Source organism: Podarcis pityusensis, assembly GCF_964106645.2.
Source record: "Podarcis pityusensis genome assembly, chromosome: 8".
In the NCBI taxonomy this organism is placed as follows: Eukaryota; Metazoa; Chordata; class Lepidosauria; order Squamata; family Lacertidae; genus Podarcis; species Podarcis pityusensis.
The window spans coordinates 73423703-73450817 of record NC_138033.1 but is presented as its reverse complement, the minus strand read 5'-3'; the positions used below and the strand labels follow the sequence as shown (position 1 = coordinate 73450817).

General features: G+C 49.6%; 1 protein-coding gene across 11 annotated transcripts in view; it reads left to right on the top strand.

Annotated features, from left to right (window-relative positions):
- SAMD11 (sterile alpha motif domain containing 11) overlaps positions 1-27115 on the top strand; it is a 297706-nt gene that overhangs the window by 243404 nt on the left and 27187 nt on the right. For all 11 annotated transcript variants that reach the window (XM_081016053.1, XM_081016051.1, XM_081016046.1 and 8 more), the window contains 2 exons: positions 6676-6846; positions 17281-17431. In XM_081016053.1, coding sequence (XP_080872179.1) covers positions 6676-6846; positions 17281-17431 — 322 coding nt within the window. The remainder of the gene's footprint in view (positions 1-6675; positions 6847-17280; positions 17432-27115) is intronic.

Sequence of the window (27115 nt, the reverse complement as noted above, 5' to 3'; positions counted from 1 at the left end):
TGCCTTCATGCCCTGCCTATGGGCTACCTGAGACCCTCTTATTGGCCACTGTGAGAACAGGAGGCTGGACGAGATGAGCATTTGGCCTGATCAGACCAAATGCCCATCTTGCCCAGCATCCTGTTTCCAAGAGCGCACCGCCACGTGCCTCTGAGAAGCCCTCAAATAGGACATGAGCACAGTTAATAGGACATGAGCACAGTTAGCCATCTCCCACTGTTCATCCCAAGCGACTAACATCCAGTATATAGTGCCTTTGACCATGGGAGCTCCTTGCTCCCATAACCTGTAGCCACAAAGAGCCTTATCCTCCATGAAATTTGTCCATCCCCCTTTAAAGTCATCTACCCTATTGGACATGGCAAATAGAAGGGGAAGAAATGGAGGCAGTGAAAGATTTTACCTTCTTGGGCTCCATGATCACTGCACATGGTGACAGCAGCCATGAAATTAAAAGACGCCTGCTTCTTGGGAGAAAAGCAATGACAAACCTGAACAGCATCTTAAAAAGCAGAGACATCACCTTGCCGACAAAGGTCTGTATAGTTAAAGCTATGGTTTTCCCAGTAGTGATGTATGGAAGTGAGAGCTGGACCATAAAGAAGGCTGATCGCCGAAGAATTGATGCTTTTGAATTATGGTGCTGGAGGAGACTCTTGAGAGTCCCATGAACTGCAAGAAGATCAAACCTATCCATTCTGAAGGAAATCAGTCCTGGGTGCTCACTGGAAGGATGGATCCTGAAGCTGAGGCTCCAAGACTTTGGCCACCTCATGAGAAGAGAAGACTCCCTGGAAAAGACCCTAATATTGGGAAAGATTGAGGGCACAAGGAGAAGGGGACGACAGAGGACGAGGTGGTTGGACAGTGTTCTCGAAGCTACTAACATGAGTTTGACCAAACTGCGGGAGGCAGTGGAAGACAGGAGAGCCTGGTGTGCTCTGGTCCATGGAGTCATGAAGAGCCGGACACGACTAAACAACAGCATTTTTTGAGAGAGGGTTCCATAAACTGATTGCCTGGTGCTGTGTGAGAAAGCCCATCATTTTTTCGTTGCACTGCAACTTGACAGTGCTTCTCGTGTCAAGGGTTTCTTTGCCCTGTTTACAGGGTGTGAGTTTGTATGCATATGCTGAATATCCTGAATATCCTGCATTTTGAGATAGTTACCTTCTTGAGTCCCCCTTCCTTTATTTGGTGTTCCTGCCCTAAAACAACCTCCCCTATGAACCAGATAATGCTGCACTGACCTTGACAACTGCTTCTGCAACCCCCTTTCTGCCATAATCGTCAATTCCCCACCTGGCTGTTCTGGCCCTGAAGCGTGAACATCAGAGGGGACAGCAATCCTATTACAGCAATACAGCATTATTAGTATTTTATAGTTAGGGATATGGGATAAACTCGATATGGTTTGCATTTAAAGGCGAACCGTCCAAATTTACACTTTTCGAAATGGTACTTGAAACGTAGCCATCTTTTGAAATTCAAATTTCTTTGAAGTTTGCAACGCAGTCCTCTAGCCGGGTCATGCATACAAAAATGCATGTGATAGGGTACAATGGGTGCCTGTAAATGCATATTTCAGTGAAAATTATAGAGAGAAAAATGCATCATATTAGGCAAAATTGCTTTGCAAAAATGGGTACATTAGATAAAACTACACAGGAAAATGTGAATATTAGAAGAATCATAGAATTGTAGACTTGGAAGGGACCCCAAAATCTTCTAGTCCAACCCCCTACAATGCAGGAATCTCGAGTAAAAAGAAAAATCCAAACTAAAGAGCTGATAAATTAGCTTTGGAAATTGCTTACAGTTTTCAAACTGAGGTGGGAATGTGGGGAACTTAATTTAAGACTGGGAAAATGAAGCCAATATTGACAGATATGCCTATCCCTAGTGTAGCCCACTGACACTTGCCATGGCTGCATTCTCTCTGGAAAAGGGTGGAGAAGCAACAGGATGAGTTGCTTTGATCTCCTTTCTCCTACCCAGGGAAGAGGGAAGGGGAGACACCTGTAGGGGCTTCCAAATCTTCCAGCTGTGAAGCAGGTAGCCTTCTCTTCCTTTCCTCCTCTGGAGATCAAACACCAGCCCTACCTCAGCAGAATCAGGGGCTGTCCAGGTGTGCCTGCTGTCAAACTGAGCAGAACGTTCTTGCCTCTGTTATGGAAATTGGAGCGTATTGGAGGCCCAGAACAGGAGCCGCACTGGCAGGTTGTGGAGGAAGTGTCCGCCCCAGGAGAAGACTCCTGACTCTCTCCTCTTTGTCTCCCGCCAATAAAATCCTCACTTCTGACACAGGTGTGGAGATCAACTCCCCAGATTCCACAGGAGATGGGAAATGGAGTTGCATTATTAAGGGGCTGGTGACTGAAGAGAGAGAGAGAAAATTGTTGAGATGGGGTCTGTCTCTTTCCACCCACTACTCTTTCTTTAAGCAAAAATAAATGCAGGAGAAGCTTCAACACATTGGAGGAATTTTGAGCTAGGCTAATGTAAGCATTGGTGGGGCAGGGGAATTGCAGTGTCAAGGAGAGTTCTCTCACTTCCTATGTGATCCAGTAGACAGGAATGTTCACACTGCTCTAATTCTCAATTTCTGTGCCAGGTGCAAACTGGGGTTTGTGGGTCTTGGTAGTAGGGCATCAGATTGGATGCTGTGGTGGGGGCAGGGGGCACAGGTAGGCAGGTTGCTGCAGTATTGCCAAGCAAGAGCAGCTGAAGCCTTCTGACGATAGTGAGGACTAGCAACCTGCTTTCTCCTTAAGCAGTTGTTCATAACCATCCAAAGTTCTGTTCCTGAATCCAGGTTGCCTGTCTGTTTTGGTTCACTTCAGGTAGCCAGTAAGGTCTCCCATTCCCTCTTCTCCTGTGTAATAATAATAATAATAATAATAATAATAATAATAATAATAAATTTATTATTTATACCCCACCCATCTGGCTGAGTTTCCCCAGGCACTCTGGGCAGCTCCCAATCGAGTGTTAAAAACAATACAGCATTAAATATTAAAAACTTCCCTAAACAGGGCTGCCTTCAGATGTCTTTTAAAAAGAAGATAGCTGCTTATTTCCTTCACATCTGAAGGGAGGGCGTTCCACAGGGCGGGCGCCACTACCGAGAAGGCCCTCTGTCTGGTTCCCTGTAACCTCACTTCTCACAATGAGGGAACCGCCAGAAGGCCCTCGGTGCTGGATCTCAGTGTCCGGGCTGAACGATGGGGGTGGAGACGCTCCTTCAGGTATACAGGATGTGAAAACCTTTTAGGTTCGGGGCTGGCAAATGGACAGAGGGCTGGGGAGCATACTTCCTCTGAGAGTGAAGGGAGAACACAGCCATTGTGCTTTATAGCCATTGATCCAAGCTGGTGGCATTCACCATATCTAGCTGGTAGCTGGTTCCATTGTTTAACTATGCACTGTGTGGCCCATTTTAAGGAATAAGCTACTTCTGTATAAATCTTCAGTAGACTCTTAGATAGGGGGAGGCACATATAGGAGTGAAAATAACAGTCCAGCAGCTGGATCAGGCTGAAGACCCGCCTAATCCGGCATCCCGCTCTCACAGTGTTCTCACATTGTGGGGGGTGAAGCGCCAGTTAAAGGTGCTGGCAGAGTTCACACACCGTTGTCATGTGAGCTGGAATGCCAGGGGACGGGCGCCTCCGAGCGGCATCTGTGCGCCAGGCGGAGCAGAAGGCCAGGGCAGCTGCTGCCGTCTCGGTTGCGCCCTCTGAGTGGCTCAGCCGGAGTCCTGATGTCACACCTGGAGACGTCTGGAGATTTGATGGGATCAAGCGCCTGGCTTTAACCCGTCAGCGCTAAAGACCAGAGCAAGACAGCAGAGCCGCAGGGCTGAGATGGGTGGCAGAGCGGGAAGAAATCTCCCTTGGGTTCTTTCCACACATCACATCCTAACTCTCCCACCCACCTACCCCTGCCTTTCTCTGCACTTTGCTTCCCTCCGTCTTGCACCTGAAATCTTCTCTGGGACAGATTCCTCCTCTGCACCCACCGCATCTTTTTCTCCAGCCGAAAGCAATGACACAATCCAAACCTCCAGTGATTTCCCCCTCCCAAAATCCTGGCTTCCTTCCCTCCCCGCCAAGCTTTGGCTCTGAGTGGTGGTGGGGGAACAGCAGAGTTGAGACAGTTGGTGCATTTTTGAGCTTTCTCTCCAGGGAGCCAAGTGGGCGGGCAAGCGTGGGAGGCCTTGTCATTCAGCAGCAGGGAGCGGCGGCGGATGGCGGCGGCAGGAATAGAAAGAAGGGGAATTCCAAAGCTGCGGCTGCTCCCCCTTCCTTCCCTGGGGTGTAGACCACCTGCTCCACCATGGGCAAAGCTCCCTTTGTGCGCTTCCCTTCTTGGCCACCCCTCCTCGTTCCTCTCCAGAGTCAACAGGTCTTCACGGCTTTTAGTGCCAGGTGCAGGTTGAAGTCTTAAGTTCACAGTGCTGGTGCATAAAGCCCTTCTACAGCTTGGGACCTGGATATATGAAGGGTCGTCTCACCCCTTCTATACCCAGTTGACCACCACGGTCTGCAGTTTAGGGCCTCCTGCAGTTCTTAGGAATTCCATTCCACACAGCGCTGGAATCAGGCTTTTAGTGTGGTGGCACCTGCCCCTTGGAATTCCCTCCTGTTAATTATTAGACAGGCACCATTTTTCTGTGGTATTTTCAACTCCTGCAGACCTTCCTCTCTTTCAACAAGCCTTTTTTACATTTCACCCCCCCCCCCCCCGGACTACATCTCTGTTGGAATTGTCTTTAAGATGTTTTATTTATTTTATCATTTGTGCATTTGCCATTCTGGGCTCCTTTTGGGAAGGAAGGTGGGATACACATTTAAATGATGGCGATGAAGCGGTAATAGCATTTTTCATTGACATTGTTCCCTGGGTTCCTAATGCTATGTGTGTCAAGTCAAGGTGGAGATTTCTCATCCTGGTGCATGAGAAGCCAGGCTATTCTGGTTTATGGAGTGGGACCCTTGGTGGAGAAGCACTTCGTAAAGATACAGATTTCCTTTTACAATTTTTCAAGGTGTCCTGACCTGATGGGAGGGTAGGAATTAGACTGGGTCTTCACCATACATTTAAAGCACACATCTTTCTTCAAAGAATGCTGGGAACTGTAATTTGTTCAGCATGCTGGGGATTGTAACTCTGTGAGGGGGTGTACTACAGTTTGCAGGATTCTTTGGGGCAGGGGTCAGAAGCCATGTGCTTTAAACATGGCATGTATGCAGACAAACCCTTCTGAGAGAGAGGCACTGGAATCTGCCAGTGAGGCAAGGGGCACTGGCCAATGAAGACAGAGAACCCAGTGTATTGGCTTTGTCTCATCTCCCAACCTTGCTTCCTCCAGACATTTTTGGACTCCATCAGCCCCAGCCAACATGACCTAGAGATCAGGGGTGATGGGAGGTGAAGTCCAGCAGTGTCCAGAGAGCCACAGGTCATCTAGCCCTGCATCAGAAGCAGGCAGGGTTGTGACAGTGGCATCTTTTACTCCAACCGTATGTCAGCTCTGTTAAATGCTTCCTAGAAAGGCAGAGTATAAAATGTTAGGAAGTGAATGAATGCCCCCATAATGGCACCACACACCCTCCCTCTGCAGCAAAGGATGTGATGCCCTTTAGTAGAGTTCATCAAAAGCTGTCCACCTGGATGTTCACACTCATTCTGGTTTGGGGGTTGGGGGGTTTGGAGCCTTGACGCATTTTTTAAAAAACAAGCAAGAGGGTTTTCTCTGCATCTGCCTGGTCATCACCTCCTGGGCCAGGAGGGCTCTGCTTTCAGAAGCCAGCTGCCTCGGTGCCCGTCACAAGCACATGGGTACACGGCCCAAGGCACAATCAAAGCAGTTCCCTTAATAGATCGTTATCTGATTCAATTAACCACGCCAACTGTTCTGATGGGAGCTCTGCAGCATGCACACCCATGCATTTGGGGGGGGGTCACCCTCCCCAACTCACTTGCTGCCTTTGCTCTCCCCCATCCCCCCCCCGCACCGCAATGTTACCACTGATGTTGGGAGTTCCTCTGGAGTAATGAAAAGCTTCAGCCTGTGGGGATGATCAGAGATAAAACAGTGTTGGAGGGAAGCTGCCAAAACAAGAAAATGGTAATTACTGTTGAGCTTTGCTTACAGTAAACAAACGTCTCCAGGCCTGGTTTTTTAATCTTCCACCGTGTGCTGCAGCAAGAACCTGGAGGCACCTTTACTGTTTCAGGGGTGAGGTGGGGGAACGGGTGGCAGAAATGGTTGGGAGCCAGGGATGGGCTGATTTTTATCTATGGGTGCCTCCAGAAGTCCTTTTCCTTGGCCATTCATGGTGATTCATGATGGTTATTGGGGCAATTATACGTGATCCCTATTTTCAGTGCCGTTTTCATAGAATCACAGAATTTTAGAGTTGGAAGGGACCCACAAGGGTCATCTAGTCAAACCCTCTGCAGATGGCCATCCAACCTCTGTTTGAAGGTAGTCCGTTCCGCGGTTGAACAGCTGTTACCATCAGAAAGTTCTTCCTAATGTTTAGTCAGATTAAATGAATAGTGGGGAGAACCCAGTCCACCACCCTGAGCTCCTTGGAGGAAAAGGTAAGATAGAAATGCAACAAATGAATACACGCCCTCTTCATGTTTCATCTTTTCTCCTCTCAGAAAATTCACACACTCCCTTGTTGGAGGGCGCCGTGACTCAGATGACTCCCGAGGAGCACTACAGGAGGATGATGTCCGCTCTCAATGAGCATGGCACCTTCGAGGAGCAACAGCAACAGCAGCAGCGCCTCTACCAGTTGGCCAACAGCATGGCAGTCCCTAGCCATAGTGGTGAGGACCCCCTTTCGTTGTCCTATCGTGAGAGTGCCTACCTGGAGCTTTGAGCCACTTCCACCACCCCTTGGGAAGCTTATCATGGAGCCCCCCGAAAGAGAACACTGGGAATGGCCCCCTAAGGGCAGTTTTCCCACAAGCACTTGAGTTTCCCCAGGCAGTGCACATCAGTCACAGCGGGACGTAGGAAGCAGCCTTACGTTGAACCAGACCATTGGACCATCTAGCTCAATGCTGTCTCTACTAGCCAGCAGCAGCTCTCTAGGGCATGGGTAGGCAAAATAAGGCCTGGGGGCCGGATCCAGCCCAATTGCCTTCTAAATCTGGCCCGTGAATCAGTGTGTTTTTACATGAGTAGAATGTGTGTTTTTATTTAAAATGCATCTCTGGGTTATTTGTGGGGCATAAGAATTCGTTCATATATTTTCCCCCCAAAATATAGTCCGGTCCCCCACAAGGTCTGAGGGACAGTGGACCGGCCCCCTGCTGAAAAAGTTTGCTTACCCCTGCTAGGGTTTCAGGCAAGCGACATTCCCAGCCAGGGGTTGAACCTGGGACCTTCTGCATGTAAAACAGATTCTCAGTATAAACAACACACCGAGCTGGACAGATCAGCGGTGTGACTGAGTATAAGGCAGCTTCATTTCTGTGTCTTAAGAGAAGGGCTGTGGGTCGCTGGTAGAGCAATTGCTTCGCTAACCAAATTCAGTCCCCACCGTCTCCAGAGGTGGGAAACAGTTTTCAGCCAAAGGGCTCACTTCCTTTATTTTAGCAGCCTTCCCAGGTGCCACATGCCAGTGTTGGGGTGGGGAGCAGAGGGGAAAGTGGGCGGAGCAATGCATGCAGATTTTTACCTTTGTGCAGCAGGCTTATTTTCTGCACACAGTTCATCCACTAGGTCATCCTCCATTCGGGCAAGTGCGAGAGGCACGTCAGTGTTAAAGAGCTCATTCCAGCCAGGCGAAAACAGTGCAAAGCATGCTGGTGAGGGCTGAGTAGAGAAGCTTGGGGGAGGCACATTTGGGCCTGAGGTTCTTCACCCCAGGTGCAGACAATTCTGAGCTAGATTGACCCTGTGCTCTGACTCAGTAGAGAGTAGCTTCCTGTGATCATATACCCAAGTCCTGGGGCAACAACAGGCGGTGATTTTAACTCAGCCCGTTTCTGCATTGGACTTAAAAGTTATCCGCCTCTGTATCTGGATGATGTTAGCTGGGTTCTTTTGAAACAGCAGTTTCTCACCTGGTGTTTTGCTGGATCAGAAACAGCTGGGAGAGGCATCCAGCCCCTTTAACTCAACCCAGATCATGAGATAGGGAGATCAGGGATGGGATAGAGGCGTTGCAAGGAAGGAAATGGTCTCCTTATGGTGGATCCTCCATTTGACAGATCGTTCTTCCTGGAATTCTCCCTTTAATGCAGGGGTGGGGGACTTCTGTGCCTCCAGATGTTGCTGGATTGCAATTTACATCAACCATGATTGGATGGGCAGATGGGAGTCTTGGGCACATGAGAGTTGGACTAATAAAGGGTTTCCCACGCCTGCCTTGTAGGTAGGGGCCAGAGAAGGCATTGCCTTGCATTCTGCCCTGCCGCTTGCAGTGCTGCTTCCGTTCAACTGCAGTTTGCCTTCTGCCCAAAAGGACATTCAATCGCTGTTGAATTTTTTTACGAAACTAATTACATAAATTGCATAATTATTGAGTCCACCAAAACCAGTAGCCTGCAAAAGGCTTGCTCTTGTACCTGTGCATCACCTGGCAACCGTTCTCGACTTGCATTGGCAACCAGGCAAGCAACTATTCAGAAGGCTGACTCTGGGGCAGAACTGGATGGCTAAGGGGATGGACTCCCTTCCATCTCTCACCCTGGAATAGCAGAAGCTCCCTGGGAGAAATAAGCTCAGTGAGAGCAAGTATAAATTTTATTCCTGCCAGCACAAAGCACTGATTATCTGCGGGCACACCCAGTGGCACCAACTAACCTTTAATAATTTAGGAGCCATTTTTTTCTTTTTCTTTAATTGCTTGTCTCTCCTTTCCTCTCCTCTCTTCCTTCCTCCCCCCCCCCCCCCACTTGCACATGCCGTTCTCCATCTGCATCAATCCTCACATTCTCCATTTCTCCCGCGCCTGGAACTGCCGTCCCCTGTAGCATCCGTGTGTCAATCACTCTTGATTTCCAAACCGTCAAGAGAGTGTAGCGTTGTAAATAACACATCCTCTGCATGTCTGTGCGGGCAGGCGGTGGGTTAGGGGGAGGCAGGGCTGTTGCTGGAAGAGAGAAGGAGGGGAGGGAGGAGGCGGGAGCGGAGGAGGGTTTGGGTGGATAGTTGCGGTCATTCGGGATCAATGCCGCTCTTGGAATTGGCAGCGCATCAGGCTTCTAAATTGCAGCCCCCACTGCTATAAAGCACGGCCAGCCTTTTTCAGATAATTAATTTATAAACATTGGAGGTGTGCAGTCACTGGCTGGAGAAAATTCTCTGGGCTTTTCAGCGTGTGAGATCTGGTGGGGCTTGATGTTCTCTTTTTCTTTCAGGGTGGGGGGGGGGAACCCTCATTTTAAAAATCATTGAGAGAATCTGTGTTTGTGTGTTGTATATATTAGGTTTGCAATATTTAATAGTGTAATCGGGGGTTGTATCCAAAGCTAGTCCTACTCAGAGTAGACAATGTGTGTGTGTGTGTGTGTGTGTGTGTGTGTGTGTACACACACACACAAATATAAAATACCTAACTTAAATGTAGTATGGAGGGGAGGCAGGAATGTGATTTAACATGGAACATTGTGAAATGCTTTTCAGTATTATTAGTATGATTAATAATTAAGTAATTGTGGGTGGTATGCGATGCTAGCCCTATTTAGAGTAGACCCACAGAGGTTGATGGGCATGACTGGCTTAAGTGCATTATAATTTCAATAAGCTGCACTGTGTAGGACTTAGCTGGAGACAGCTCTGTGGTGGTGTTTTTGAATGTATAATGAGATACCGTGCATGCAGATTTACTCAGACATAAGCCCCGTTGAATCCCAGGTAAGAGGGTATAGGATTGCAACCATGATCTGCTTAAAAAGGTGCTACCTATGAACCAGGCAGCAGGGATGGGTTTTTTTAAAGACGGTTTTTAATGCAAGTGCTTTTAAAGACAGGTTGCAGTCTCTACCATCAAAGAGGCATCCATCCTTCTTTCATACACCAGGACAGAACGCCTCTTCCAAACTGGGCCAGCTCTTCCATTAGGCGTCTACCTCATGCAGCCAGTTCTAGGAATTCAAGACCAGCACTGAGGAGTTGCTGGAGTCCAGAGCTGTGTGTGCGCCCTGAATCTCCTAAGTGAGGTTTCTGCTCTCGGGTCCACTGATAGGGGGAGAATAAGGCTACCAATGGCTGCCAGCACTGCTGTTTCACTCAGGTCCAGGGCTTCCCATTGGGGCACTTGGCTGGCCACTGTAAGAACTGGATGCAAAACTAGATAGGCTTTTCCCTTTCCTCCCCATTTTTATCCTCTCAACAACTCTTTTTCTAGGTAGGTAGGTAGGTAGGTAGGTAGGTAGGTGGCTGGAGCAAAGTCACCCAGTCTGAGGTTCATGCCTGAGTGGGAATTTGAACACTGGTCTCCCAGGCACTAACCCAACATCCTAACCACTAAACCACACGCAGGCTCTCTGCAAGCCAAGGCTGTGAGTGGGCAGGCAACTGCTTGTCCCCCACTTGCATGTTCTCGAGTCCTTCATGAGATGCTCAGAAAAGGTGACTCTTACATGATCTCTCACCTCTGGGCTCAGCCAGGAGAGCTGGTGAGAACAGGACTTCTCCAGTATTATTCCGAGGAGCCCACAAACTCTCCTTGTCTCCTCTCCTTGCAAACCATTCTGGCATCCTGGGGATAAAGGCATCAAATGGTGGTGATAAATAAAGCATTGTCTGCTTCCTCCAAAGTTCTTGGTACAAACTGCCGCCAATTAGTGATTGCTAATTACCTGGCTGTGGAAGGATTACTGCTCCTGCTTTAGAAAAGAAGGGAAGGGGAGAGAGGCTTAGCTGCCTCAGCTTCGTGGCCTCGGCTGAACATGGATACAAATGTAGGAACTGTTTGTTTGTTTGCTTTTATTCAATTCCATTTGCGAATCACTTCCCATAAAATACCTCAAAGCAGTTTTGCAGTAAAAAGAACAAAACCAAAAATAGCAAAAATCATTTCCATATGTAAAAACGTTTCCATATGTAAAAACAATTCCATCTATACAAACAATTAAAGAACAATTTTGTATATAAAAACAGTTACAAATCCAGTACATTTACAGATTGGGATAAAGATCTCCTCTTTCAGAGGCTTGTTGAGAAAGGATGATCCTTCAATGTGCACCCAAGTCTGTCTGTCTGTATTCTGGGAGGGATTTCTAAAGTGCTGGTTCTGCCCCTCTGAAGGTCCGATTCCTACATCATATGGAACGAACCTCCTGATAAGATGGTACCTCATAATGGGTTGGGTATATAAGGAGTGAGAAGCCCTTTCAGGTATCCTGATCCCAAGCTTTATAGGGCTTTGCATAAAATCCAGTCAGGTAAAAGGTAGAGGACACCTGGATGGTTAAATCCAGTCAAAGGCAACTATGGGGTTGTGGCGCTCATCTCACTTTCAGGCCAAGGGAGCCGACGTTTGTCCACAGACAGCTTTCCGGATCATATGGCCAGCATGACTAAACCACTTCTGGCACAACAGAACACCATGATGGAAACCAGAGCGCACAGAAATGCCATTTACCTTCCCGCTACAGCGGTACCTGTTTATCTAGTTGCACTGGTGTGCTTTTGAACGGCAGGAGTTGGGACAGAGCAATGGGCGCTCACTCCGTTGCAGGGATTCAAACTGCTAATCAGCAAGCCCAGGAGGCTCAGTGGTTTAGACCACAGTGCCACCTGTGTCCCATGCATGCACACCTTGAACTTAACCTGGGAGCTAATTGGCAGCTAGTACAAATTATCACTGTTTATAATAAATTGTGTGTGTGTCTGCACATGCACGCGTGCGCTATGGTGGGGTGCAGAGTATGTGCAAAGCATGACTAGGAGTACTATTTCAGGGGGAGGAACAAAGATTTCAGTGGTTCAGGCAGACCCTCTTTTGTGGAAACCTTCATGTCTAGAGGCACACGACCTTTGGATGGTACTGCTTTCCTGTCCAACTTTGGGAGCTTCGTGGTGGCCTCTTGTCTGGGGACGCTGAACTATATGGATCTGTGCTCTGATCAAGACAGACTGCTCTTTTAAGTCCGAGGTTTTAATCTTAGGCTCTTTGGCTGAAGATTTTTCAGTGAAAATTGGAATTGTGGAAGGATAGCCTTAATCAGTCCAGACGTGGTTGGACTCCAGCTCCCATCAGCACCTGCCAGCATCCTGGGTGATTGGGTGTGGGTAGACTACAACTCCTGTGGGCTGGAGGAGGGTGCTGAAAAACAGTGGAGGCTGGATGTGACAACCCGCCCCCTCCCTCTCTCTCACCATCTCCAAGTGTGACCATTTTCTTTCCACTTTTACTGACAGGGAAATCGAGACTAGGTGCAAACACATGGCTTGTCTAAAGCCACTAATTTGTTGGGTGCAATTTTATTTACTTTTTAAAGAAAGAAGTCCATAGTCCTGCTTATACATTCTTCGATGTTTTGGGCCGGGGGTGTGTGCGGAGTATCTTCTTGCACTACCTCGAGATACTGAGGCTCAAATCAGGACCCCCTCCAGAGCACATGCTTCTACTGCTGAGCTAGTCTGTGCGCATGCCATACATTTAAAGCATGTGGATTCCCCTCAGAGAATCCTGGGAACTGTAGTTTGTTAAGGGCACTAAGTGTGGTAGGTCCGTGAGGTGCAAATGATAGTTCCCAGGGTTCTTTTGGCCCTGTTAAAAATCTACCTGCAAAGCTCGGGCTTCCCCCACACATGCATATTTTATCAGGTTTATGTCTGTGATGCACCCCAATCCTCTCTCTCTCTCTCTCTCTCTCTCTCACACACACACACACACACACACACACACTGTCTTCATGCCTGGAATTCCCTGCATATTCAGAGAGACTGAGCCGCAAGAGCCACCCAAGGCAGATGCTTCTTCCAGTCCTGCTAGCAGATGCCAAACCACCACCTCCCTTTCCTGTCTCTCTCTCCTCTCCTCTTTCTCCCTTTCCCCGCCCAAAGAGCCTTGCAGCTCGGAAGCCGAGCTCCAGGGATGGTGCAGACGGACGTTGGTCAAGGCAGACTTAGCGTGGCAAGAGCGATATATAGATGGCCAGGGCCGCTGGGATATAAATAAATCCCAGCCAGGCTGAGCTACTAGAGCAAGCAAAGGCAAGCTGTTGCATTGGGGCGGCGGGGGGCAAGGAGTGAAGAGAGAGAAACCCCAGCAGATGGGTGAGTTATTACCAGCCGCTCTGGCTGCATCCTCTGCTCAGAGGGCAAGCAGGAGGGAAGAGAGCAGCCGAGAAGGACTTGAAAGGAAGTCTTGGTGGCTGAGGTGGTGTCCGGCTGTAGGAAAGCGATTGAGCCAGCAGTGCAAGTCTGCAAGACAAGCAAGGAGGTAGGTGCCGGCCAGTCGAGGCAAGCAGACAGAAAGGTTCAGAGCTGGTTGTCTGTGGCCTGGGCAAAGGCCCAAGTCTGACCTGGAAGCTTTTATAACCCTGCCAGGCTGGAGCAAGGGAGGGAGAACCAATAGGCTGCTTCCTGCATAGGTGGAGTTGCCTTGGAGATGGTTGCCTTTTAGCTCCACAAACACTTGAACCTAATGGTGGCTGATGCCCCATCTCATCTAATGGACCAGCCTCCACTGAGCCAAACCTCCATCACTTGAGACCTGGGGGTTCCTGGCATTGAGGCAGCATGGTAAGAAATGACCGTGCTTGGCATTTATGCACGGCCTCAAGTGTGTTCAGGCTTGTTTCACATACCACTGTCTTGGGAATCTTTGTAGCACTGGGAGGACGGTGGTGGTATCAAACACCCCCCCCCCCCATTGCAGAGGCCGAAAGAAAAGTGGAGTGGGGAAACTTGTTGCCCTAGAGATGTTGTTGGACTCCCCAGCGCTTATCAGCCCCAGCCAGCATGAGCAGTGGTCAGGGATGATGGGAGTTGAGAGTCCCAACAATATATGGAGAGCTACAGGTTCTCCATCCCTGGACTAAAGGCTCCTGGGAGCTGGGGAAACAGAAAGGAGGCTGCCTGCTATGTCTCTGCATGAGTGGCTGCTCTGGAGTTTAAGCCATAGCCCTTCTTCATTGGTATTCAGTGACCTCCTGTCTCTTGAATGTGAATGTTCGATTTATCCCTCATTGCCAATGGCTGTGAACTGGGCTAGTTTCCCCTTTTAAAGCCATCCTGGCTGGCGGCCATTGCTGCACCTTGTGGCAGAGTGTTCCAAAAGTTAACTGTGACTCTGTTGACTTCCTGAGTTGGCGCTTGGTCTCCCTTAGCCGCGATGCCAAACTTAAGGCTTACTGCCTTTTAGAAGATTACAGTTTTAAAAAATAAGTGGATGTGTCCCAGAAGGCGACTCCACTTGGGTCTGGGTGCTTGAGTGCCCATCCAGGTGTAAAGGGAAAACCCCAGGGGGGAAAGCAGGTGTCCTGTCCCTCCAGGTTGGACATTTCCTACCATGCTCACTTGATGCAAGAAGCCAACCGGGTGGACCTCACAGCATGAGCATCAGTCTCTCAACGATGGCTCTCAACTTTATGGTCTGGCAGGAAAACCCCTGGAGGAACGCACATTTGGGTTGTAGGACCTGTGTTGTCAAAACAGCTGTTCTAGCTCCAGCCCATCTTCCCAGTGTAGAACGAGGATTGCAGTCTTCCTGCAAAGCTCAGCAGAAGCTTTTTCTTTGGGGGCTTACTCCAGACAGGAATTGCATCCCATGTTAGTAGACCCTGAAAGTAGAGGTCGTAATTTTTGAATACCAGTTGCTGGAAACCACAGGAGGAAAGAGGGCTCTTGCATTCAGGTCTTGCTTGAGAGTTTCTCATGGGCATCTGGTTGGCCACTGTGAGTACAGGAGGCTGGACTAGATGGGCCATTGGCCTGATCCTGCAGGGCTCTTCTTACATTCTTAGACCCGTTGGAAGTAATGTACACAAGTAATTTAGGCCCGTTAATTTCAGTAGGGCTACTCTCAATAAAAGGGAGTTGCCTGCAACCTGGAGCAGGGTTGTCACAGTTATGTTTTGCAACATGTCATTAATGCGATAATAGTAAATTAGTGATGGATTTATACTGCGTGTGGCTCTGATTAATTAGGCTTTCCCCCAATGTGGATGCATTATTTCTGTGTGGGTGGGTGCTCTCGCTCTATAGCAGGACATGAAGTCAAACAGGAGCATCTGAGACCTGAAAAGGATTTCTGCAAAACGTTATCAGGTGTGTCTGCCCCAAAACATCTGTAGATGCAAAGCATAAAAAGCAGGGGGCACTTGTAACCGCCCCATGACATAGCGAGAGCAGAGCATCATGAATGCCCAATAGCAAAGAATTATTATTGAACAACTGATTGATTCTTTAACGAGTCTGTGGTTGTATAAGAAAACACTGATGGATTAGTTAGTTGATGCCTTCTTTCCACCTATCCAGCTTCCATGCACCACTTACTGGGGGCCAGGAGCCCTACAGTGTCCAAATTTCTTGCTCTGAGAAGCTTAGCAATGGTTGGATGGCTTGGGAGGGGGGGAGTGCAGACAGGACCCTCCCCAGAGCAACAAAGTTGCTTGTTCTTTTCTCTGCCAAGCACAGGCACCCTCATCCTGGATTTGGTTTGGTTTGGTTTGGTTTGGTTTGGTTTGGTTTAGTTGCACAGTTTGCTCTCGGGTTTTAAAGGCCCCCGTTTAGGCAGGAAACTTTTGAGTGCTCCTATTTCAGTCAGTAGACAACAGCTGGATTGCTCTGGCTGGAGATTCCCCCACCCCTGCTTCTCTCCCTGCACCTGAGTGTTGACGGGAAGGATTCTCTTCACTGTTGCCCACTAATTCTCTCTTAAGAGCTAATCCCCTTTAACGCTCTGAAGGAGCCTGATTCCCATTAGGGCTCTTGAAAGAGAGCACTGGAGACACAGAGTTTCTTGTGGGGGAGGGGAGGGGGGGTCGCAGCAGCTAGGGAGACAGAAGGGTGTAGAATGGAGAACTGGCCAAGAAAGAGCCATGGGGAACTGGGGAGAGGATGGTGCAAGAATTTCTGCAAGGGTCCCCTAGCTTTGCAAGGTTGGAAATGGAAGTGAGAGGGTCAGAGGATTTAAATTTTTTTTTGCATAAAGCAGGATAGATTGAGAGTAGCATGGCCGGTGGTGTGGGTGGCTGGGCTGTGCCTTGGGGCATCTTCCAGCTGCCTTGCAGCACTCCATGATGGATGCTTTTCATGATCTGTGATGTAAGGTGGAGGCTTTAGGGTACTGGCTCCCTTCCCCAGGGCTGGGGGTGATGGCTGTGTTCTTTTCTATTTTTTCCCTTTTTTCTTCGGCCTCCATCACCTTCTGTTTAATCTCTCAGCAGCTGCAGATGTTAGAGATTTGCAGGGCTTCCCCCCCCCCCCGCCCTCCCCTGTTGTGCCAGGAAGGAAGAGGGGAGGAAAAGAACAAAATTTGAGAGGCAGTCCAAGCACATGAGGCGCTTTTGGGTGGGGTGGGAGGTTGTTTTCCATGAGTGCAGAAACAGCTTGTTTGGTGGCAAAGTGAATGCTGCGGGGGGACGGGGGACCCAACAACAGTTGTCAAATGGGTGGTGGGGAGGAGAGCCAGTTGCAATAGGTGCTGGGGCTCAAAGCTGGCCTGGCAGCTGCTCCCTATCTGCTCCGTAGGCACTTGTCCCTGCTTCCAGATTTGAAGGCAGCCTAATTGTGTGGCAAAGAGCCATAAAACTCAGCTTTGGAGCATCTGCTTTGCATGCAAAAGGGCACCAGGTTCAGTCCTTGGCATCTCAGTGCGACAGGCCGAAGCCCGTGGAACTTCCTCCTGACTGAGATTAGGCAGGCACCCTCCTGTCTCAACCGCAGGCGCATTAGAAAGATTTCCTTACTCCAGCAGGCGTTTTAAGGTCTGTGTTTGGTCAAAGGAGCTATTCCCCCCCCCCCCCCCCGTATGGTTTATTTTTATGCACACCATTTAGACGTGCAAATGATCAAGCAGATATATAACTGCCATATAATAGATATCTAGAATGGACCCATCCAAAACCCCAGAGAGCTGCTGCCAATCAGTGCAGACAAAACTAAGCTAGATGTACCAATGGTCTTGGCTAGGTGAAAGACAGCCTCCCATACAAGCAGAAAGTACTTTGCGCATGTTCAGAGACTCTTCATCACAAGCCAGGAAGCAGTGAAGCTAGTTCACATCCAGGCAGGGTTGGGATCCCCATCTAGCACACCAGCTTACTTAGGGTTTTCTCCTCCTCCCTCCACAGATCTCCTCCGGGCACGGCAAGAAGTGGCAGCCGCCGCCGCAGTGCGCAACCCCAGCACTATGGAAGCGCATCTCCCTTCTGCCAGCAACTCGTCCAGCCAGCGGAGGAAGCAGGGGCTCCCTCAGCACCGGGATTCACACTTCACCGAGAGGTAGATTGCAACCTTTATGGGGCCTCTGTCTCTTCCCCACCCATCTACCCACTTCCTTTTCTGGCTCGTGCCCACGCAGCTGAAATTTGTTTTGGCATGCTGGCAGGTGGGGGGGTTCCTTGAACTACTTGAGGGTGTAAGTAGCACATGCAGGGCATGGATCACTGGAAGATCAGAATCGAAATCGAGGGCTGGTGTGAATCCTGACAGCGGACTATTACCCAGTTTGCTCATTTGTTTGTTTGTTTTAAGCATGTTTACCCCACTCTCTGGTTGACCAAAGAAAAAAAAAGATTCCTAGGCAGTGGCCCACAGGAGTAATTTGGCACAACAGAAAGTGGGGGGAGCAACCAAGCTGATCTCTCCTCTAGCCAGTGGCGTAGCGTGGGGGGTGCAGGGGGTGCTGGGCGCAACATCTGGGGGGGGGCGCGCTTGCACTCGCAGCTCTCTGCCCCTACCTGGCTCACTCACTCTCTCTCACTGCAGTGCTGGCTGTGCGAATCCGATCCGAGCCGCTGGGTCGCCGCCCACTGTGGAGGGGGTGGGTGCCAGGTGTGCGGTGTGGAGAGAGAGCGAGGGACTATCTGGGGGAGGGACAGTGCAGCGGCCGCTCAGCGCAGCGCTGAGCGCGGGAGAGAACCACACCAGACCAGCCCAGGCAGCAGCAAGAAGAAGCTGGCAGCGGCGGCAGGTTAGGGGTTAGGGGGCGCAAATTACTTGCCTTGCCCCGGGTTAGGGGGCGCAAATTACTTGCCTTGCCCCAGGTGCTGACAACCCACGCTACGCCGCTGCCTCTAGCAAATGTTTGTTGCTCTTGGAAAGTGCTGGAAGTTAGAGGTACAGCCATGAGGGCAGAAGCCCTTTGAGGGTCACCGGATGCTTCCTTGCCGTAGAATTTCTCTGGGTTTTCTGTCTAACTTGGCCTAAGTATGGTTTGAATCCTGAAGTGAGAGGATAAGAGACTATAGCTTCACACCTGTTTTGCATGCAGGAGGCCACAGGTTCAGTCACTGGCATCTCCAGATAGTGCTGGGAAAGGCCCCCTGTCATTCAGTATTGCCAGCACTGACTGGCAGCGACTTTCCAGGGACATTCGCAGCCTTACTTGGAGATGCCATTGCAGGTTGAACCCTGGGGCCTTCTGCATACACGCAGCAGGTGTTCTGGGTGGATCTGGGCAGGCAAAGGTTTTTGGATGGCTGCTTCTTCCAGTGTGCCCTGGGGTGTGCCTGGTGTAGCTTGACTGAAAATAAGCAGGCTTCTGAGAGAGGGGGAGGGGGAGAGGGGGAAAGGGAGAGAGCGCAGGGTGTGGGGGAGATGTACTTTGCTTGACCTGCCCCACAACCACCCCCAAAGCAGGCAAAACATTGTGGAGACAGATCTGTCAGGAATGTGGATGTAGGGGCTGGTTTCAGCTCTGCATGTCAGCAAGGAAACCTCACCAGCTCTGTGTGGGCTGGAAATCAGCCAGATGACTGGCTGAAAGATCACTTTGGTGGAGCCGGAGAAAGAGGGAGGTAGAATGCAAGGAGCATCTGAAATGGACCCCTCTTGTCCATCACAGATGGGCCATTTCAGCATCCTGACGGTATTTTGTTTGTATGTGTGCATATTCCCCCCTCCCTCCAAACCCATGAGCTAAGCTGCATTTAGGAAGATAGGGAACTGCGTCTCAGTAGCATCAACACTGACTGGCAGTGGTTCTCCAGGGTTGCAGCGAAGTAACGTTCCCTCAGGGACGCGGGTGGCGCTGTGGGTAAAACCTCAGTGCCTAGGACTTGCCGATCGTATGGTCGGCGGTTCGAATCCCCGCGGCGGGGTGAGCTCCCGTCGTTCAGTCCCAGCTGCTGCCCACCTAGCAGTTCGAAAGCACTCTTAAGTGCAAGTAGATAAATAGGGACCGCTTTATAGCGGGAAGGTAAACGGTGTTTCCGTGTGCTGCGCTGGTGCTGGCTCGCCAGTGGCAGCTTCGTCACGCTGGCCACGTGACCCAGAAGTGTCTTCGGACGGCGCCGGCTCACAGCCTCTAGAGCGAGATGAGCACGCAACCCCAGAGTCGGACACGACTGGCCCGTACGGGCAGGGGTACCTTTACCTTTACCTTACTACTACTAGTAGTATTACTATTATTATTATTATTATTACTACTACTACTACTACAACCTTCAAACCAGACCCTGGTGTTGTTTTAATGATAATAATAAATAATAAACTTTTATTTATATCCCGCCCTCCCCGGCCGAATTCTGGCTCAGGGCGGCTAACATCAGATACCATTATTCCCTCCTGTCCAAGGTGTTCTGTGTGGCCAAAAAGCTTGCTTCAAGGCTTTGATTTAGTGGCAGTGGGGAGGCACATTGGAGACATAATATATATGCCCTAGCTATAAAACACTTTGCCCACCCCCAAAAAATCATGGGAACTGAAGTTTGCTAACATGGCTGAGAATGGTAGCTCTGTGAGAAGCAAACAACAGTTCCCATGGTTCTTTTTGGGGGTGGGGGATGTGCTTTAACTTTATGGTGTGTATGCAGCCACTGAATTGAGATGTTTAAAGGGTTAATTTTTCCTCCTCCTCCCGCCCCGCCTTTTGGCAGGGTCCTTTATTTTTTTTTTAGTCAACAAGGTCAATCAAAGCTCCTTTTGTGTATGCCTGGACTCCCCCAAAGGGCGTGGGTGTTTGAAACTGCAGGTAGGCAGAGAATTGGGGGGGGGGGAATAGCGGTGGTTGGATGACTGGGAAGGGGGGTGCAGACAGAGTAGGGAGATCGGGAGGCGCAAGGCCCGTCCCCCAAGACTCTGGGCTTGGAACAAAACTGCAGGTAGATTTATGGTCTCTGCCTTTCCCGGGAGTCAGGCAATAATGCATGTCGTGATGGGGGGGGCACAGAAAGTGGGGGGTGGAATGGAAGCGTCTTGGCATGGTGCTAAAATTCCATTTCAGCTTCCTGTCGAGAACCCGCAGGGATTAGGTCAGTTCACGGATGCAGCAGCGGCAAGAATAATTAGCCACTGAAGAATTCAGCCATTAGCTGGAGGCAGAGAGGGAGGAGGGAGGGAAGAAGAGGCCTGGCAGTGACTCGGGCTTCTTTTACGAAGGTGGCACTGCGGAAAAGAGGGGGTAACCAGGATACTCCCCCCCCCCATGCTAGGGCTGGAGAAGGGGGGCGGGGAGTAAGGCAGTCAAGCACAGGTACAAAGAGCTGCCTTCACTCTGAGGAACTCAGGTTAGTCACATTTATTTTAGTGGGTCTGCTCAGAGTAGGACTTAGTTGGATGCAACTACAGCTGGGTATTGAAAACTCCTAATAACCACAGGAAGCTGCCCTTCACTCCTCTAGAATTGCGCCACTCAGCCAGCCCAGCTTACGGCACCTGCAGCTACCAGGCCCCTTTAGTCTGCAGCTCTCTGTTCTCATCAAAGACCATCCTTTCACATCTCTTGTCAACCTGGAATCTGAATATAGCGACAGAGACTGAACTGGGTGCTGGCTTTCTAAACAAATGCAAAATAAATGTGGAAGGGCTTTGGAGCCATCTGCAATATATGCAAACAGCTCCCATGTTCGGTCCCCAGCATGTTCAGGTAGGGCTAGGAACATCCCCTGCCTGACACCCCAGAAAGCTTCTGCCAGCCAGTGCAGACAGTATTGAGCTGGATGGTCCAGTGGTCTGACTCTGCATAAGGCGGCTTCTGGTTCGGCCCTGTTAGAAGTGCCCCATCCTATCCCAGTAAAGTGGGGAGCACGGTCTCAGCCCCATCGCACCCATCCTTGTTACAACAATTCAGAATAAAAAGCAGTTAAAACAAGTAACAGTCACAGGAGTAGGGTGGGTCCTGAAAACAGGCACCACAGGTGTGAGAGGCCAGGGTAAAGAGGTGCATGTACACACGTTGGAAACAATTTAATGAAGGTGCAAGAGAATATAATGAAGGTGCCAAACGCACCTCTCTGCAGAGGGGATTCCACAGCTTAGGGCTACCACAGAGAACATCCTCTCCCAAGCCACTACAACCCCTGAACTTCTGAGGTCAGTGGAACCACCAATATAGCCTCCTCTCTTGGCCCCCAAAAGGCCTGTGCGATCTTTCAAATATTTGGGGCCTCAGTCGAAAAGACTTCAGACGCTAGCATGGTCCCAGAAACAAACTGGCAGCCAATTTTTGAGAAGCAGGGTGCAGCCTTGCAGTGGCTCTTTACCCTGCCTTCCTGCCTGCCTGCAAGCACATCCTAGAATTTAGCCCTCTCCAACTGCCCTCTTTCCCTCTTTGTTAAAAGGTAGCTCTTAAGCCTGCGGGGAGCTTGTGATTGGGGAAGAGGAGAGGGGGTTAAAAAATGCAATACACCGGGTTTTTAACGGTATAATGTGTAACCCCGTAATGACTTAAAGTATTGATTATTTGAAGGCCATTAGCGCTTATTGTTAAAGAAAAGTCAATACTTTTAAAGCCTCGTGAACCATTTGTCTCCTCTTAAAGGACATATCAAATTTAGCAACATGCAGTTAAAATCGCCTAATACCTTTGCACGCCAGCCGCTGGCTAGGGTGTGTGTGTGTGTGTGTGTGTGTGTACACGTACACACAGAATCATTACAAATGCTGATTGGTTTTCTCAATGCTAGTTTGTCACATGTCCTTGGGTGTGTACCCAAAACCCTACCCATTTGCCGTGTATTGATGGATGAATGCCCCCTTGGTTTTGTGATCATACAAATTGCTACACCAGTGGTGGACCTGTCACACTAAAACTCTCCACCACATCCTAAAGATGGTGCTGTATTGCTATGGTCTGACTTTGACACACACGTGCGCGCACACACAGATAATTGTGTCGGCTAAAATGAGGGAGGGAATCTGAAATTCTGCCTAAGAAGCTGCATTCTGTGTCCCTGTATATATAATGCAAACAGAAGAGATTTGCATAATTGCTCTCTACATGTTTTATTTTGCAGGTCTTGGTACTTTCCCATAAGCCATTCATTTTAGGGCAATTATAGGATTAAGGAGAAAAGGCCTGCCTCCTGGCCCCTGGGAAAGCCTGATGCAGCCACCCCTTTCCCCTTAACTTATGGAGTTTGGGGCCATACACTTTTCAAGACTTATTTTTTTCAGCCATAAGGACTAGAAACTTATGTCTCCCCCGTTTAATGACAGGTGATATTCTCAAGAAAGCTACCTTGTGCCAACTACTTTCCTAGACTCGCAACATCCCATTCACAGCCCTATGTTCTCTTGCTGAATTTGTTCAGTCTGTGTCCTTTTAATTCTTCCAAAACCTGTGCAGCCAGGGAGGGAAGGGAGGGGGGGAACCCACAACAGCAACAAACCACAGCATAACTTTCTCCAGCCCCATGGCAACAGCTCCCCTCCCTCTTATCTTGCTGGCAATCACACCAAGCCCCAGAGTCACAGCCAATCAATGTGCCCTCAAAGAGACAGAAAAACAGGCTCTGCTGTAAATAGAGTCTGGAGCCAAAAAGTTCACACAGGAGAAGAGTCAAGAGTCTGCCTTGCACAGAAGAGGGGAGTGAAGAATAATCCTAGCCAAAGCACCAATATCACTCTGACCCACTTCCTTTGGAATTACATTGTGTAGTCAAGCTGACCTTTGATTTTATATCGGGGCATGGGGATGTGTCCATTATTTATTTAGTATTTATTTATAAGGTTTCTTACCTGCCCCCTCACCGCAAAATCCCAGGGCAGGTTACAACAATAGAATCTGCAACTATGAGAACATATTAAATCATTGCAGTTCAGAAGAGATGTACAACAGTTCCACATGGAACAGAACAGTATAAATTGAGCAAAAGAAGCGGGTCTGGCAAAACAAAAACACCATAACTGCCGAAGGGCAGGATAAAGAGGCGTGTATTCAGCACATGTGTACAATTTTGGAGGTGGCATTCCCTGCACTTCTGCAGGTGGCGGAACCACAAATAAGCCCCACTCCCACGGCATTTATGGCACCTAAGGGGGTCACTAAGAAAGGGGACAGTCTGTCAAGTATTAGGGCTCCAGATGCATGAGTGTCTTGAATTGGGCCTGTAAATGCAGCTGTTTTAAAGCAGAGATTGTATGAGTTCTAAATGAAGCCCCAGCCAGTAACCTGGTCATTACATTTTGGACCAGTTGGAAGTTTCTGAGTCGTCTTCAAGGGCAGCCCCATGTAGAGCACATTGCAGTAGTCTAGTCTGGAGGTTACCATGGCCAAGTTATCTCTATCCAGAAGGGGGCATAGCTGGTGACTATCATCGCCACAGCCAATTCTAGTGACCTTCAATTTTTCCACCTCTGTCCATTTCTCCAGTTTCTAAGGGAGTTGTTGTTTCAGCAGTGAAGCTGCTCAGAGTGAAAACTTAGATGGAAGTGGAGGCACCACCCCAAATAGGGTTTGGAAATATTTCTGTCTAAAACCAGAGAGCCACTGCCAGTCAGTGTTGACAGTGCATGCATGACTCAGAACGTCCCTCGCCTTAAACCCCGGATAGCTGCTGCAAGTCAGTGCAAACAGCCCTGGGCTAGGTGGACCAACTGAACTGACTCCGTATAAGGCAGATTCTCATGTCTTAATGGGAGAGCTCAGGGGTAGGACACCTGCTTTGCATGCAGAAGGTTCCTGGCATCTCTGATGGCTGGAACCCTGGAGACCCACTTCCTGCCAGTGTAGTCAATACTGAGCTAGGCAGAACCAGTGGAGCCAGACTCTGTCTAAGGCAGCTCCCTGCGTTCCTCTGATACAGGAGGCAAGGTGTTTCATTGGCAAACGGTAGGGTGGGAGGAGTCCGATGGAACCAGAAGACTGGCCTAACAGAAGTGGAGACTTGTTCCTGGCAGAAGGTGCACTTGGCAAAGAGGCACACAGATGGGGATGGGAAAGGGGGAGATGGAGTCTGGGTGAGCAGCAGGCCCTCGCCGGATGTGCTTATCTCTGCGAGACACACGTGCACACACACTTGCTGCCAGTGTTTACGGGAGGGCAGCGATGGGTGGGGTGGGCGAGGATGTGCCTGCTTGGCCACAAAACGGTTAAGCGCCACTTGATTTCCCAAATTGCTTCTTATAAAACAAGCGGCACGTCTGCCAGGCCCTCGTCTCCCCATGATTACAGCTAATTACGATTGAGCGGACGCGCCTCCCGGCCCCCGCCAGGCCGCTTTAATTGTCCGTTATTCATCCGCTCGGCTGTCCGGAGTGGCAGCGCACTTGGCAGCCCGGCGACCGAGGGCCCCGGCTAATTGTGAGGCCTCGGGGATTAGGGCAGGTGATTACACACTTCATGGTGTAATTACATAAGCATCGCTTGGCTGCTGCCCCGGCGCTGAGCCCCGAAGGTCATGCGCCGCGTTACCTGAGATTAATTGGCGCTGCCACTGAAGTGCGAGGCGCTGGCGGAGCCGTTATACGATTAGCATTAACATTTCAACAGCGACGGATCGATCCGTGGCTCTCTTCCAGACACCGGGAGCTGTGCAATTAGTTTAGAGGAGAGCTCAGGAGGGAGGGAAGGAGAGAAAAGCTGAAAGCTAGGCATTGGGGGGGTGGCAAGCAAGAAGGGGGGACAGGGAGGGATGGACAGAAGGGGAGCAGGGGGGAGCGAGCGGGACGAGACAGACTGGAAGCCGGGGGAGAGGGACAGATGGGGAGACAACAAGGGGATGGAGACCTGGGTCTTGGAAGAGGAGAATTTTAATCCACTCAGTTATATCTCTCTTTGTGTGTGTCTACACGCACGTAGTATTTGTGCAGTCTCATTAGAAGAAAAATTCTCCCCTTCTGTTTTTATCTCACTTGGTCTCTGAATGTGTGGTGACTGGTGTCTGTGTTTATAAATGGTCTTGTGAGATGAGATTTTACTCAATCTAGTAGTCCCCCTTTATTTAGTATGGGTAGGGGGTTAGTTTTCCTCCTGACTGACAGTGGGTGAGTCTGTCCATCTTACTTCTTTTCGGTTTCCCCATTCCCCCCCCCCCAAATCTACAACTTACATTCATTTTACCCCATTTCTTCTATACTTTGCAATTTGTTTATTTGAAGAAAAAAAACTTGTTGTTGATTCCGCTTTTGAATTTGTTGTTGCTGTTGGAAAACAGAACAGTAAAATTTGGAGACGTGAATATTTTGAAGAATAGGCAGGTTTCAGTTTAGGAACTGCTTGGCATGAGGAACCTCAGGCTCAGGGGCCAAATTTGGCACTCAAGAATCTTCCCCAGGCGACTCCCCGCACCGATCCTGCTGCACACCCTCCTCAGGGACTTTTGCATGGCTGGGTTTTTCATTGAACTGCAGTACAGTAATGTCTCTTGATTTCCTGGTTGGAACACGGAGAGACGTGTCTGTGTCTGTTTCTGTAAACTTCTGACTTTTGTCCGGCTATGCAAACACAAGAATTACACCTGTTGCTCTGGCCCCACCCACCTCTGACATGTGGCCCCTGGTTTTCCTACAAGAGAGTGTACAGCACTGCAGCTTTAATCACTAGAATCCTCCTCCCCCCAAAGTACATTATTTGGTGTTGAGAAACATCCATAAGCTACTAATGATTGAAAAGAGTGCCTGTGCTACTTTTGTGTAATGAGCCGGTGCTGGTTTGGAGGGGGGGACAAGCAGGGTACGGCTCTGGACCCATGCTCATCTCCCGGGGGAAGGAAACACATTTCATGCTTGCTGGCTCCTTGTCATCTTTCAAGCAAATTTTGCCCTTTTAAAAATAAATGTCTGTTCCCAGTTGAGAAAAACCCAACATTCCGAAATCGCTGTGGCTTCCCGGGCTTATTAGCCAGAAGATTGTTAGCCGTAGATGTTTTGTCCAGTGGGGAGTTTAGCTGGTTACACTGGCTTTAGCCATGAGAATGTAACTGGAACCTTCCATCCTGTTCTCACAGTGGCCAACCAGGTGCCTCTTCGGGAAAACCCTCAAGCAGGACCTGAGCTCAAGAGCAGCTCTCCCCGCTTGCGATTCACAGCAACTGGTATTTGGGGTAGATTACCTCCAGCTGTGGAGGCGGGACATAGCCATTGCAGCTAGTTAAATGGCTCCCTTGAGTGTGCTCTGAAAGCCCATGCATGGAAGGAAGCCAAGGGGAGCTGCCTGATCTTTTTTGCCGGGGTGGGAAGCCTGTGGCCCTCCAGATGCTGTTGAACGCCAACTCCCATCAGCTCCAGCCAGCATGGCCAGGGATGATGGGAGCAGTTGGCGCCCCACCCTTTCTTTATGCTGTCTAAATGGGAGACTGTGCAATGCCACTGTGAACTGTTCCAGCAAACACCTGAGAATACAATACATAGAACAAATGCATGGCAGTTGAGGGGACTGTTTGGGCCATTGGGAGAAGAGTGATGAGCTTCCTGAATATTTGGACCAGTAAAAGAATGTCTCCTAGTCAAGACTGGTCCAAACAATATACCAAGGGAGCTTAATTCACCTTACAGGTGTTTTACAACAGGTACAGCAGGATCCCTGGCCCATGTTCAGCTCTTGGCCCACCAGGGGGTCCAGTTTGCCTGTGAGGTAATTCCCTCCCCCTTACCATACCTGCCAATCAATCAGCTGGAGGGCAGGGTTCATTCCTGCTGCGTGCTGCTCCACCACTGTGTTCATCGCAGGGAACATGCAGGCAAAGCAGACCTTCTCCCCACCTCCCAACCTATCAGTCAAATGACATCATACTAGTATTGGAT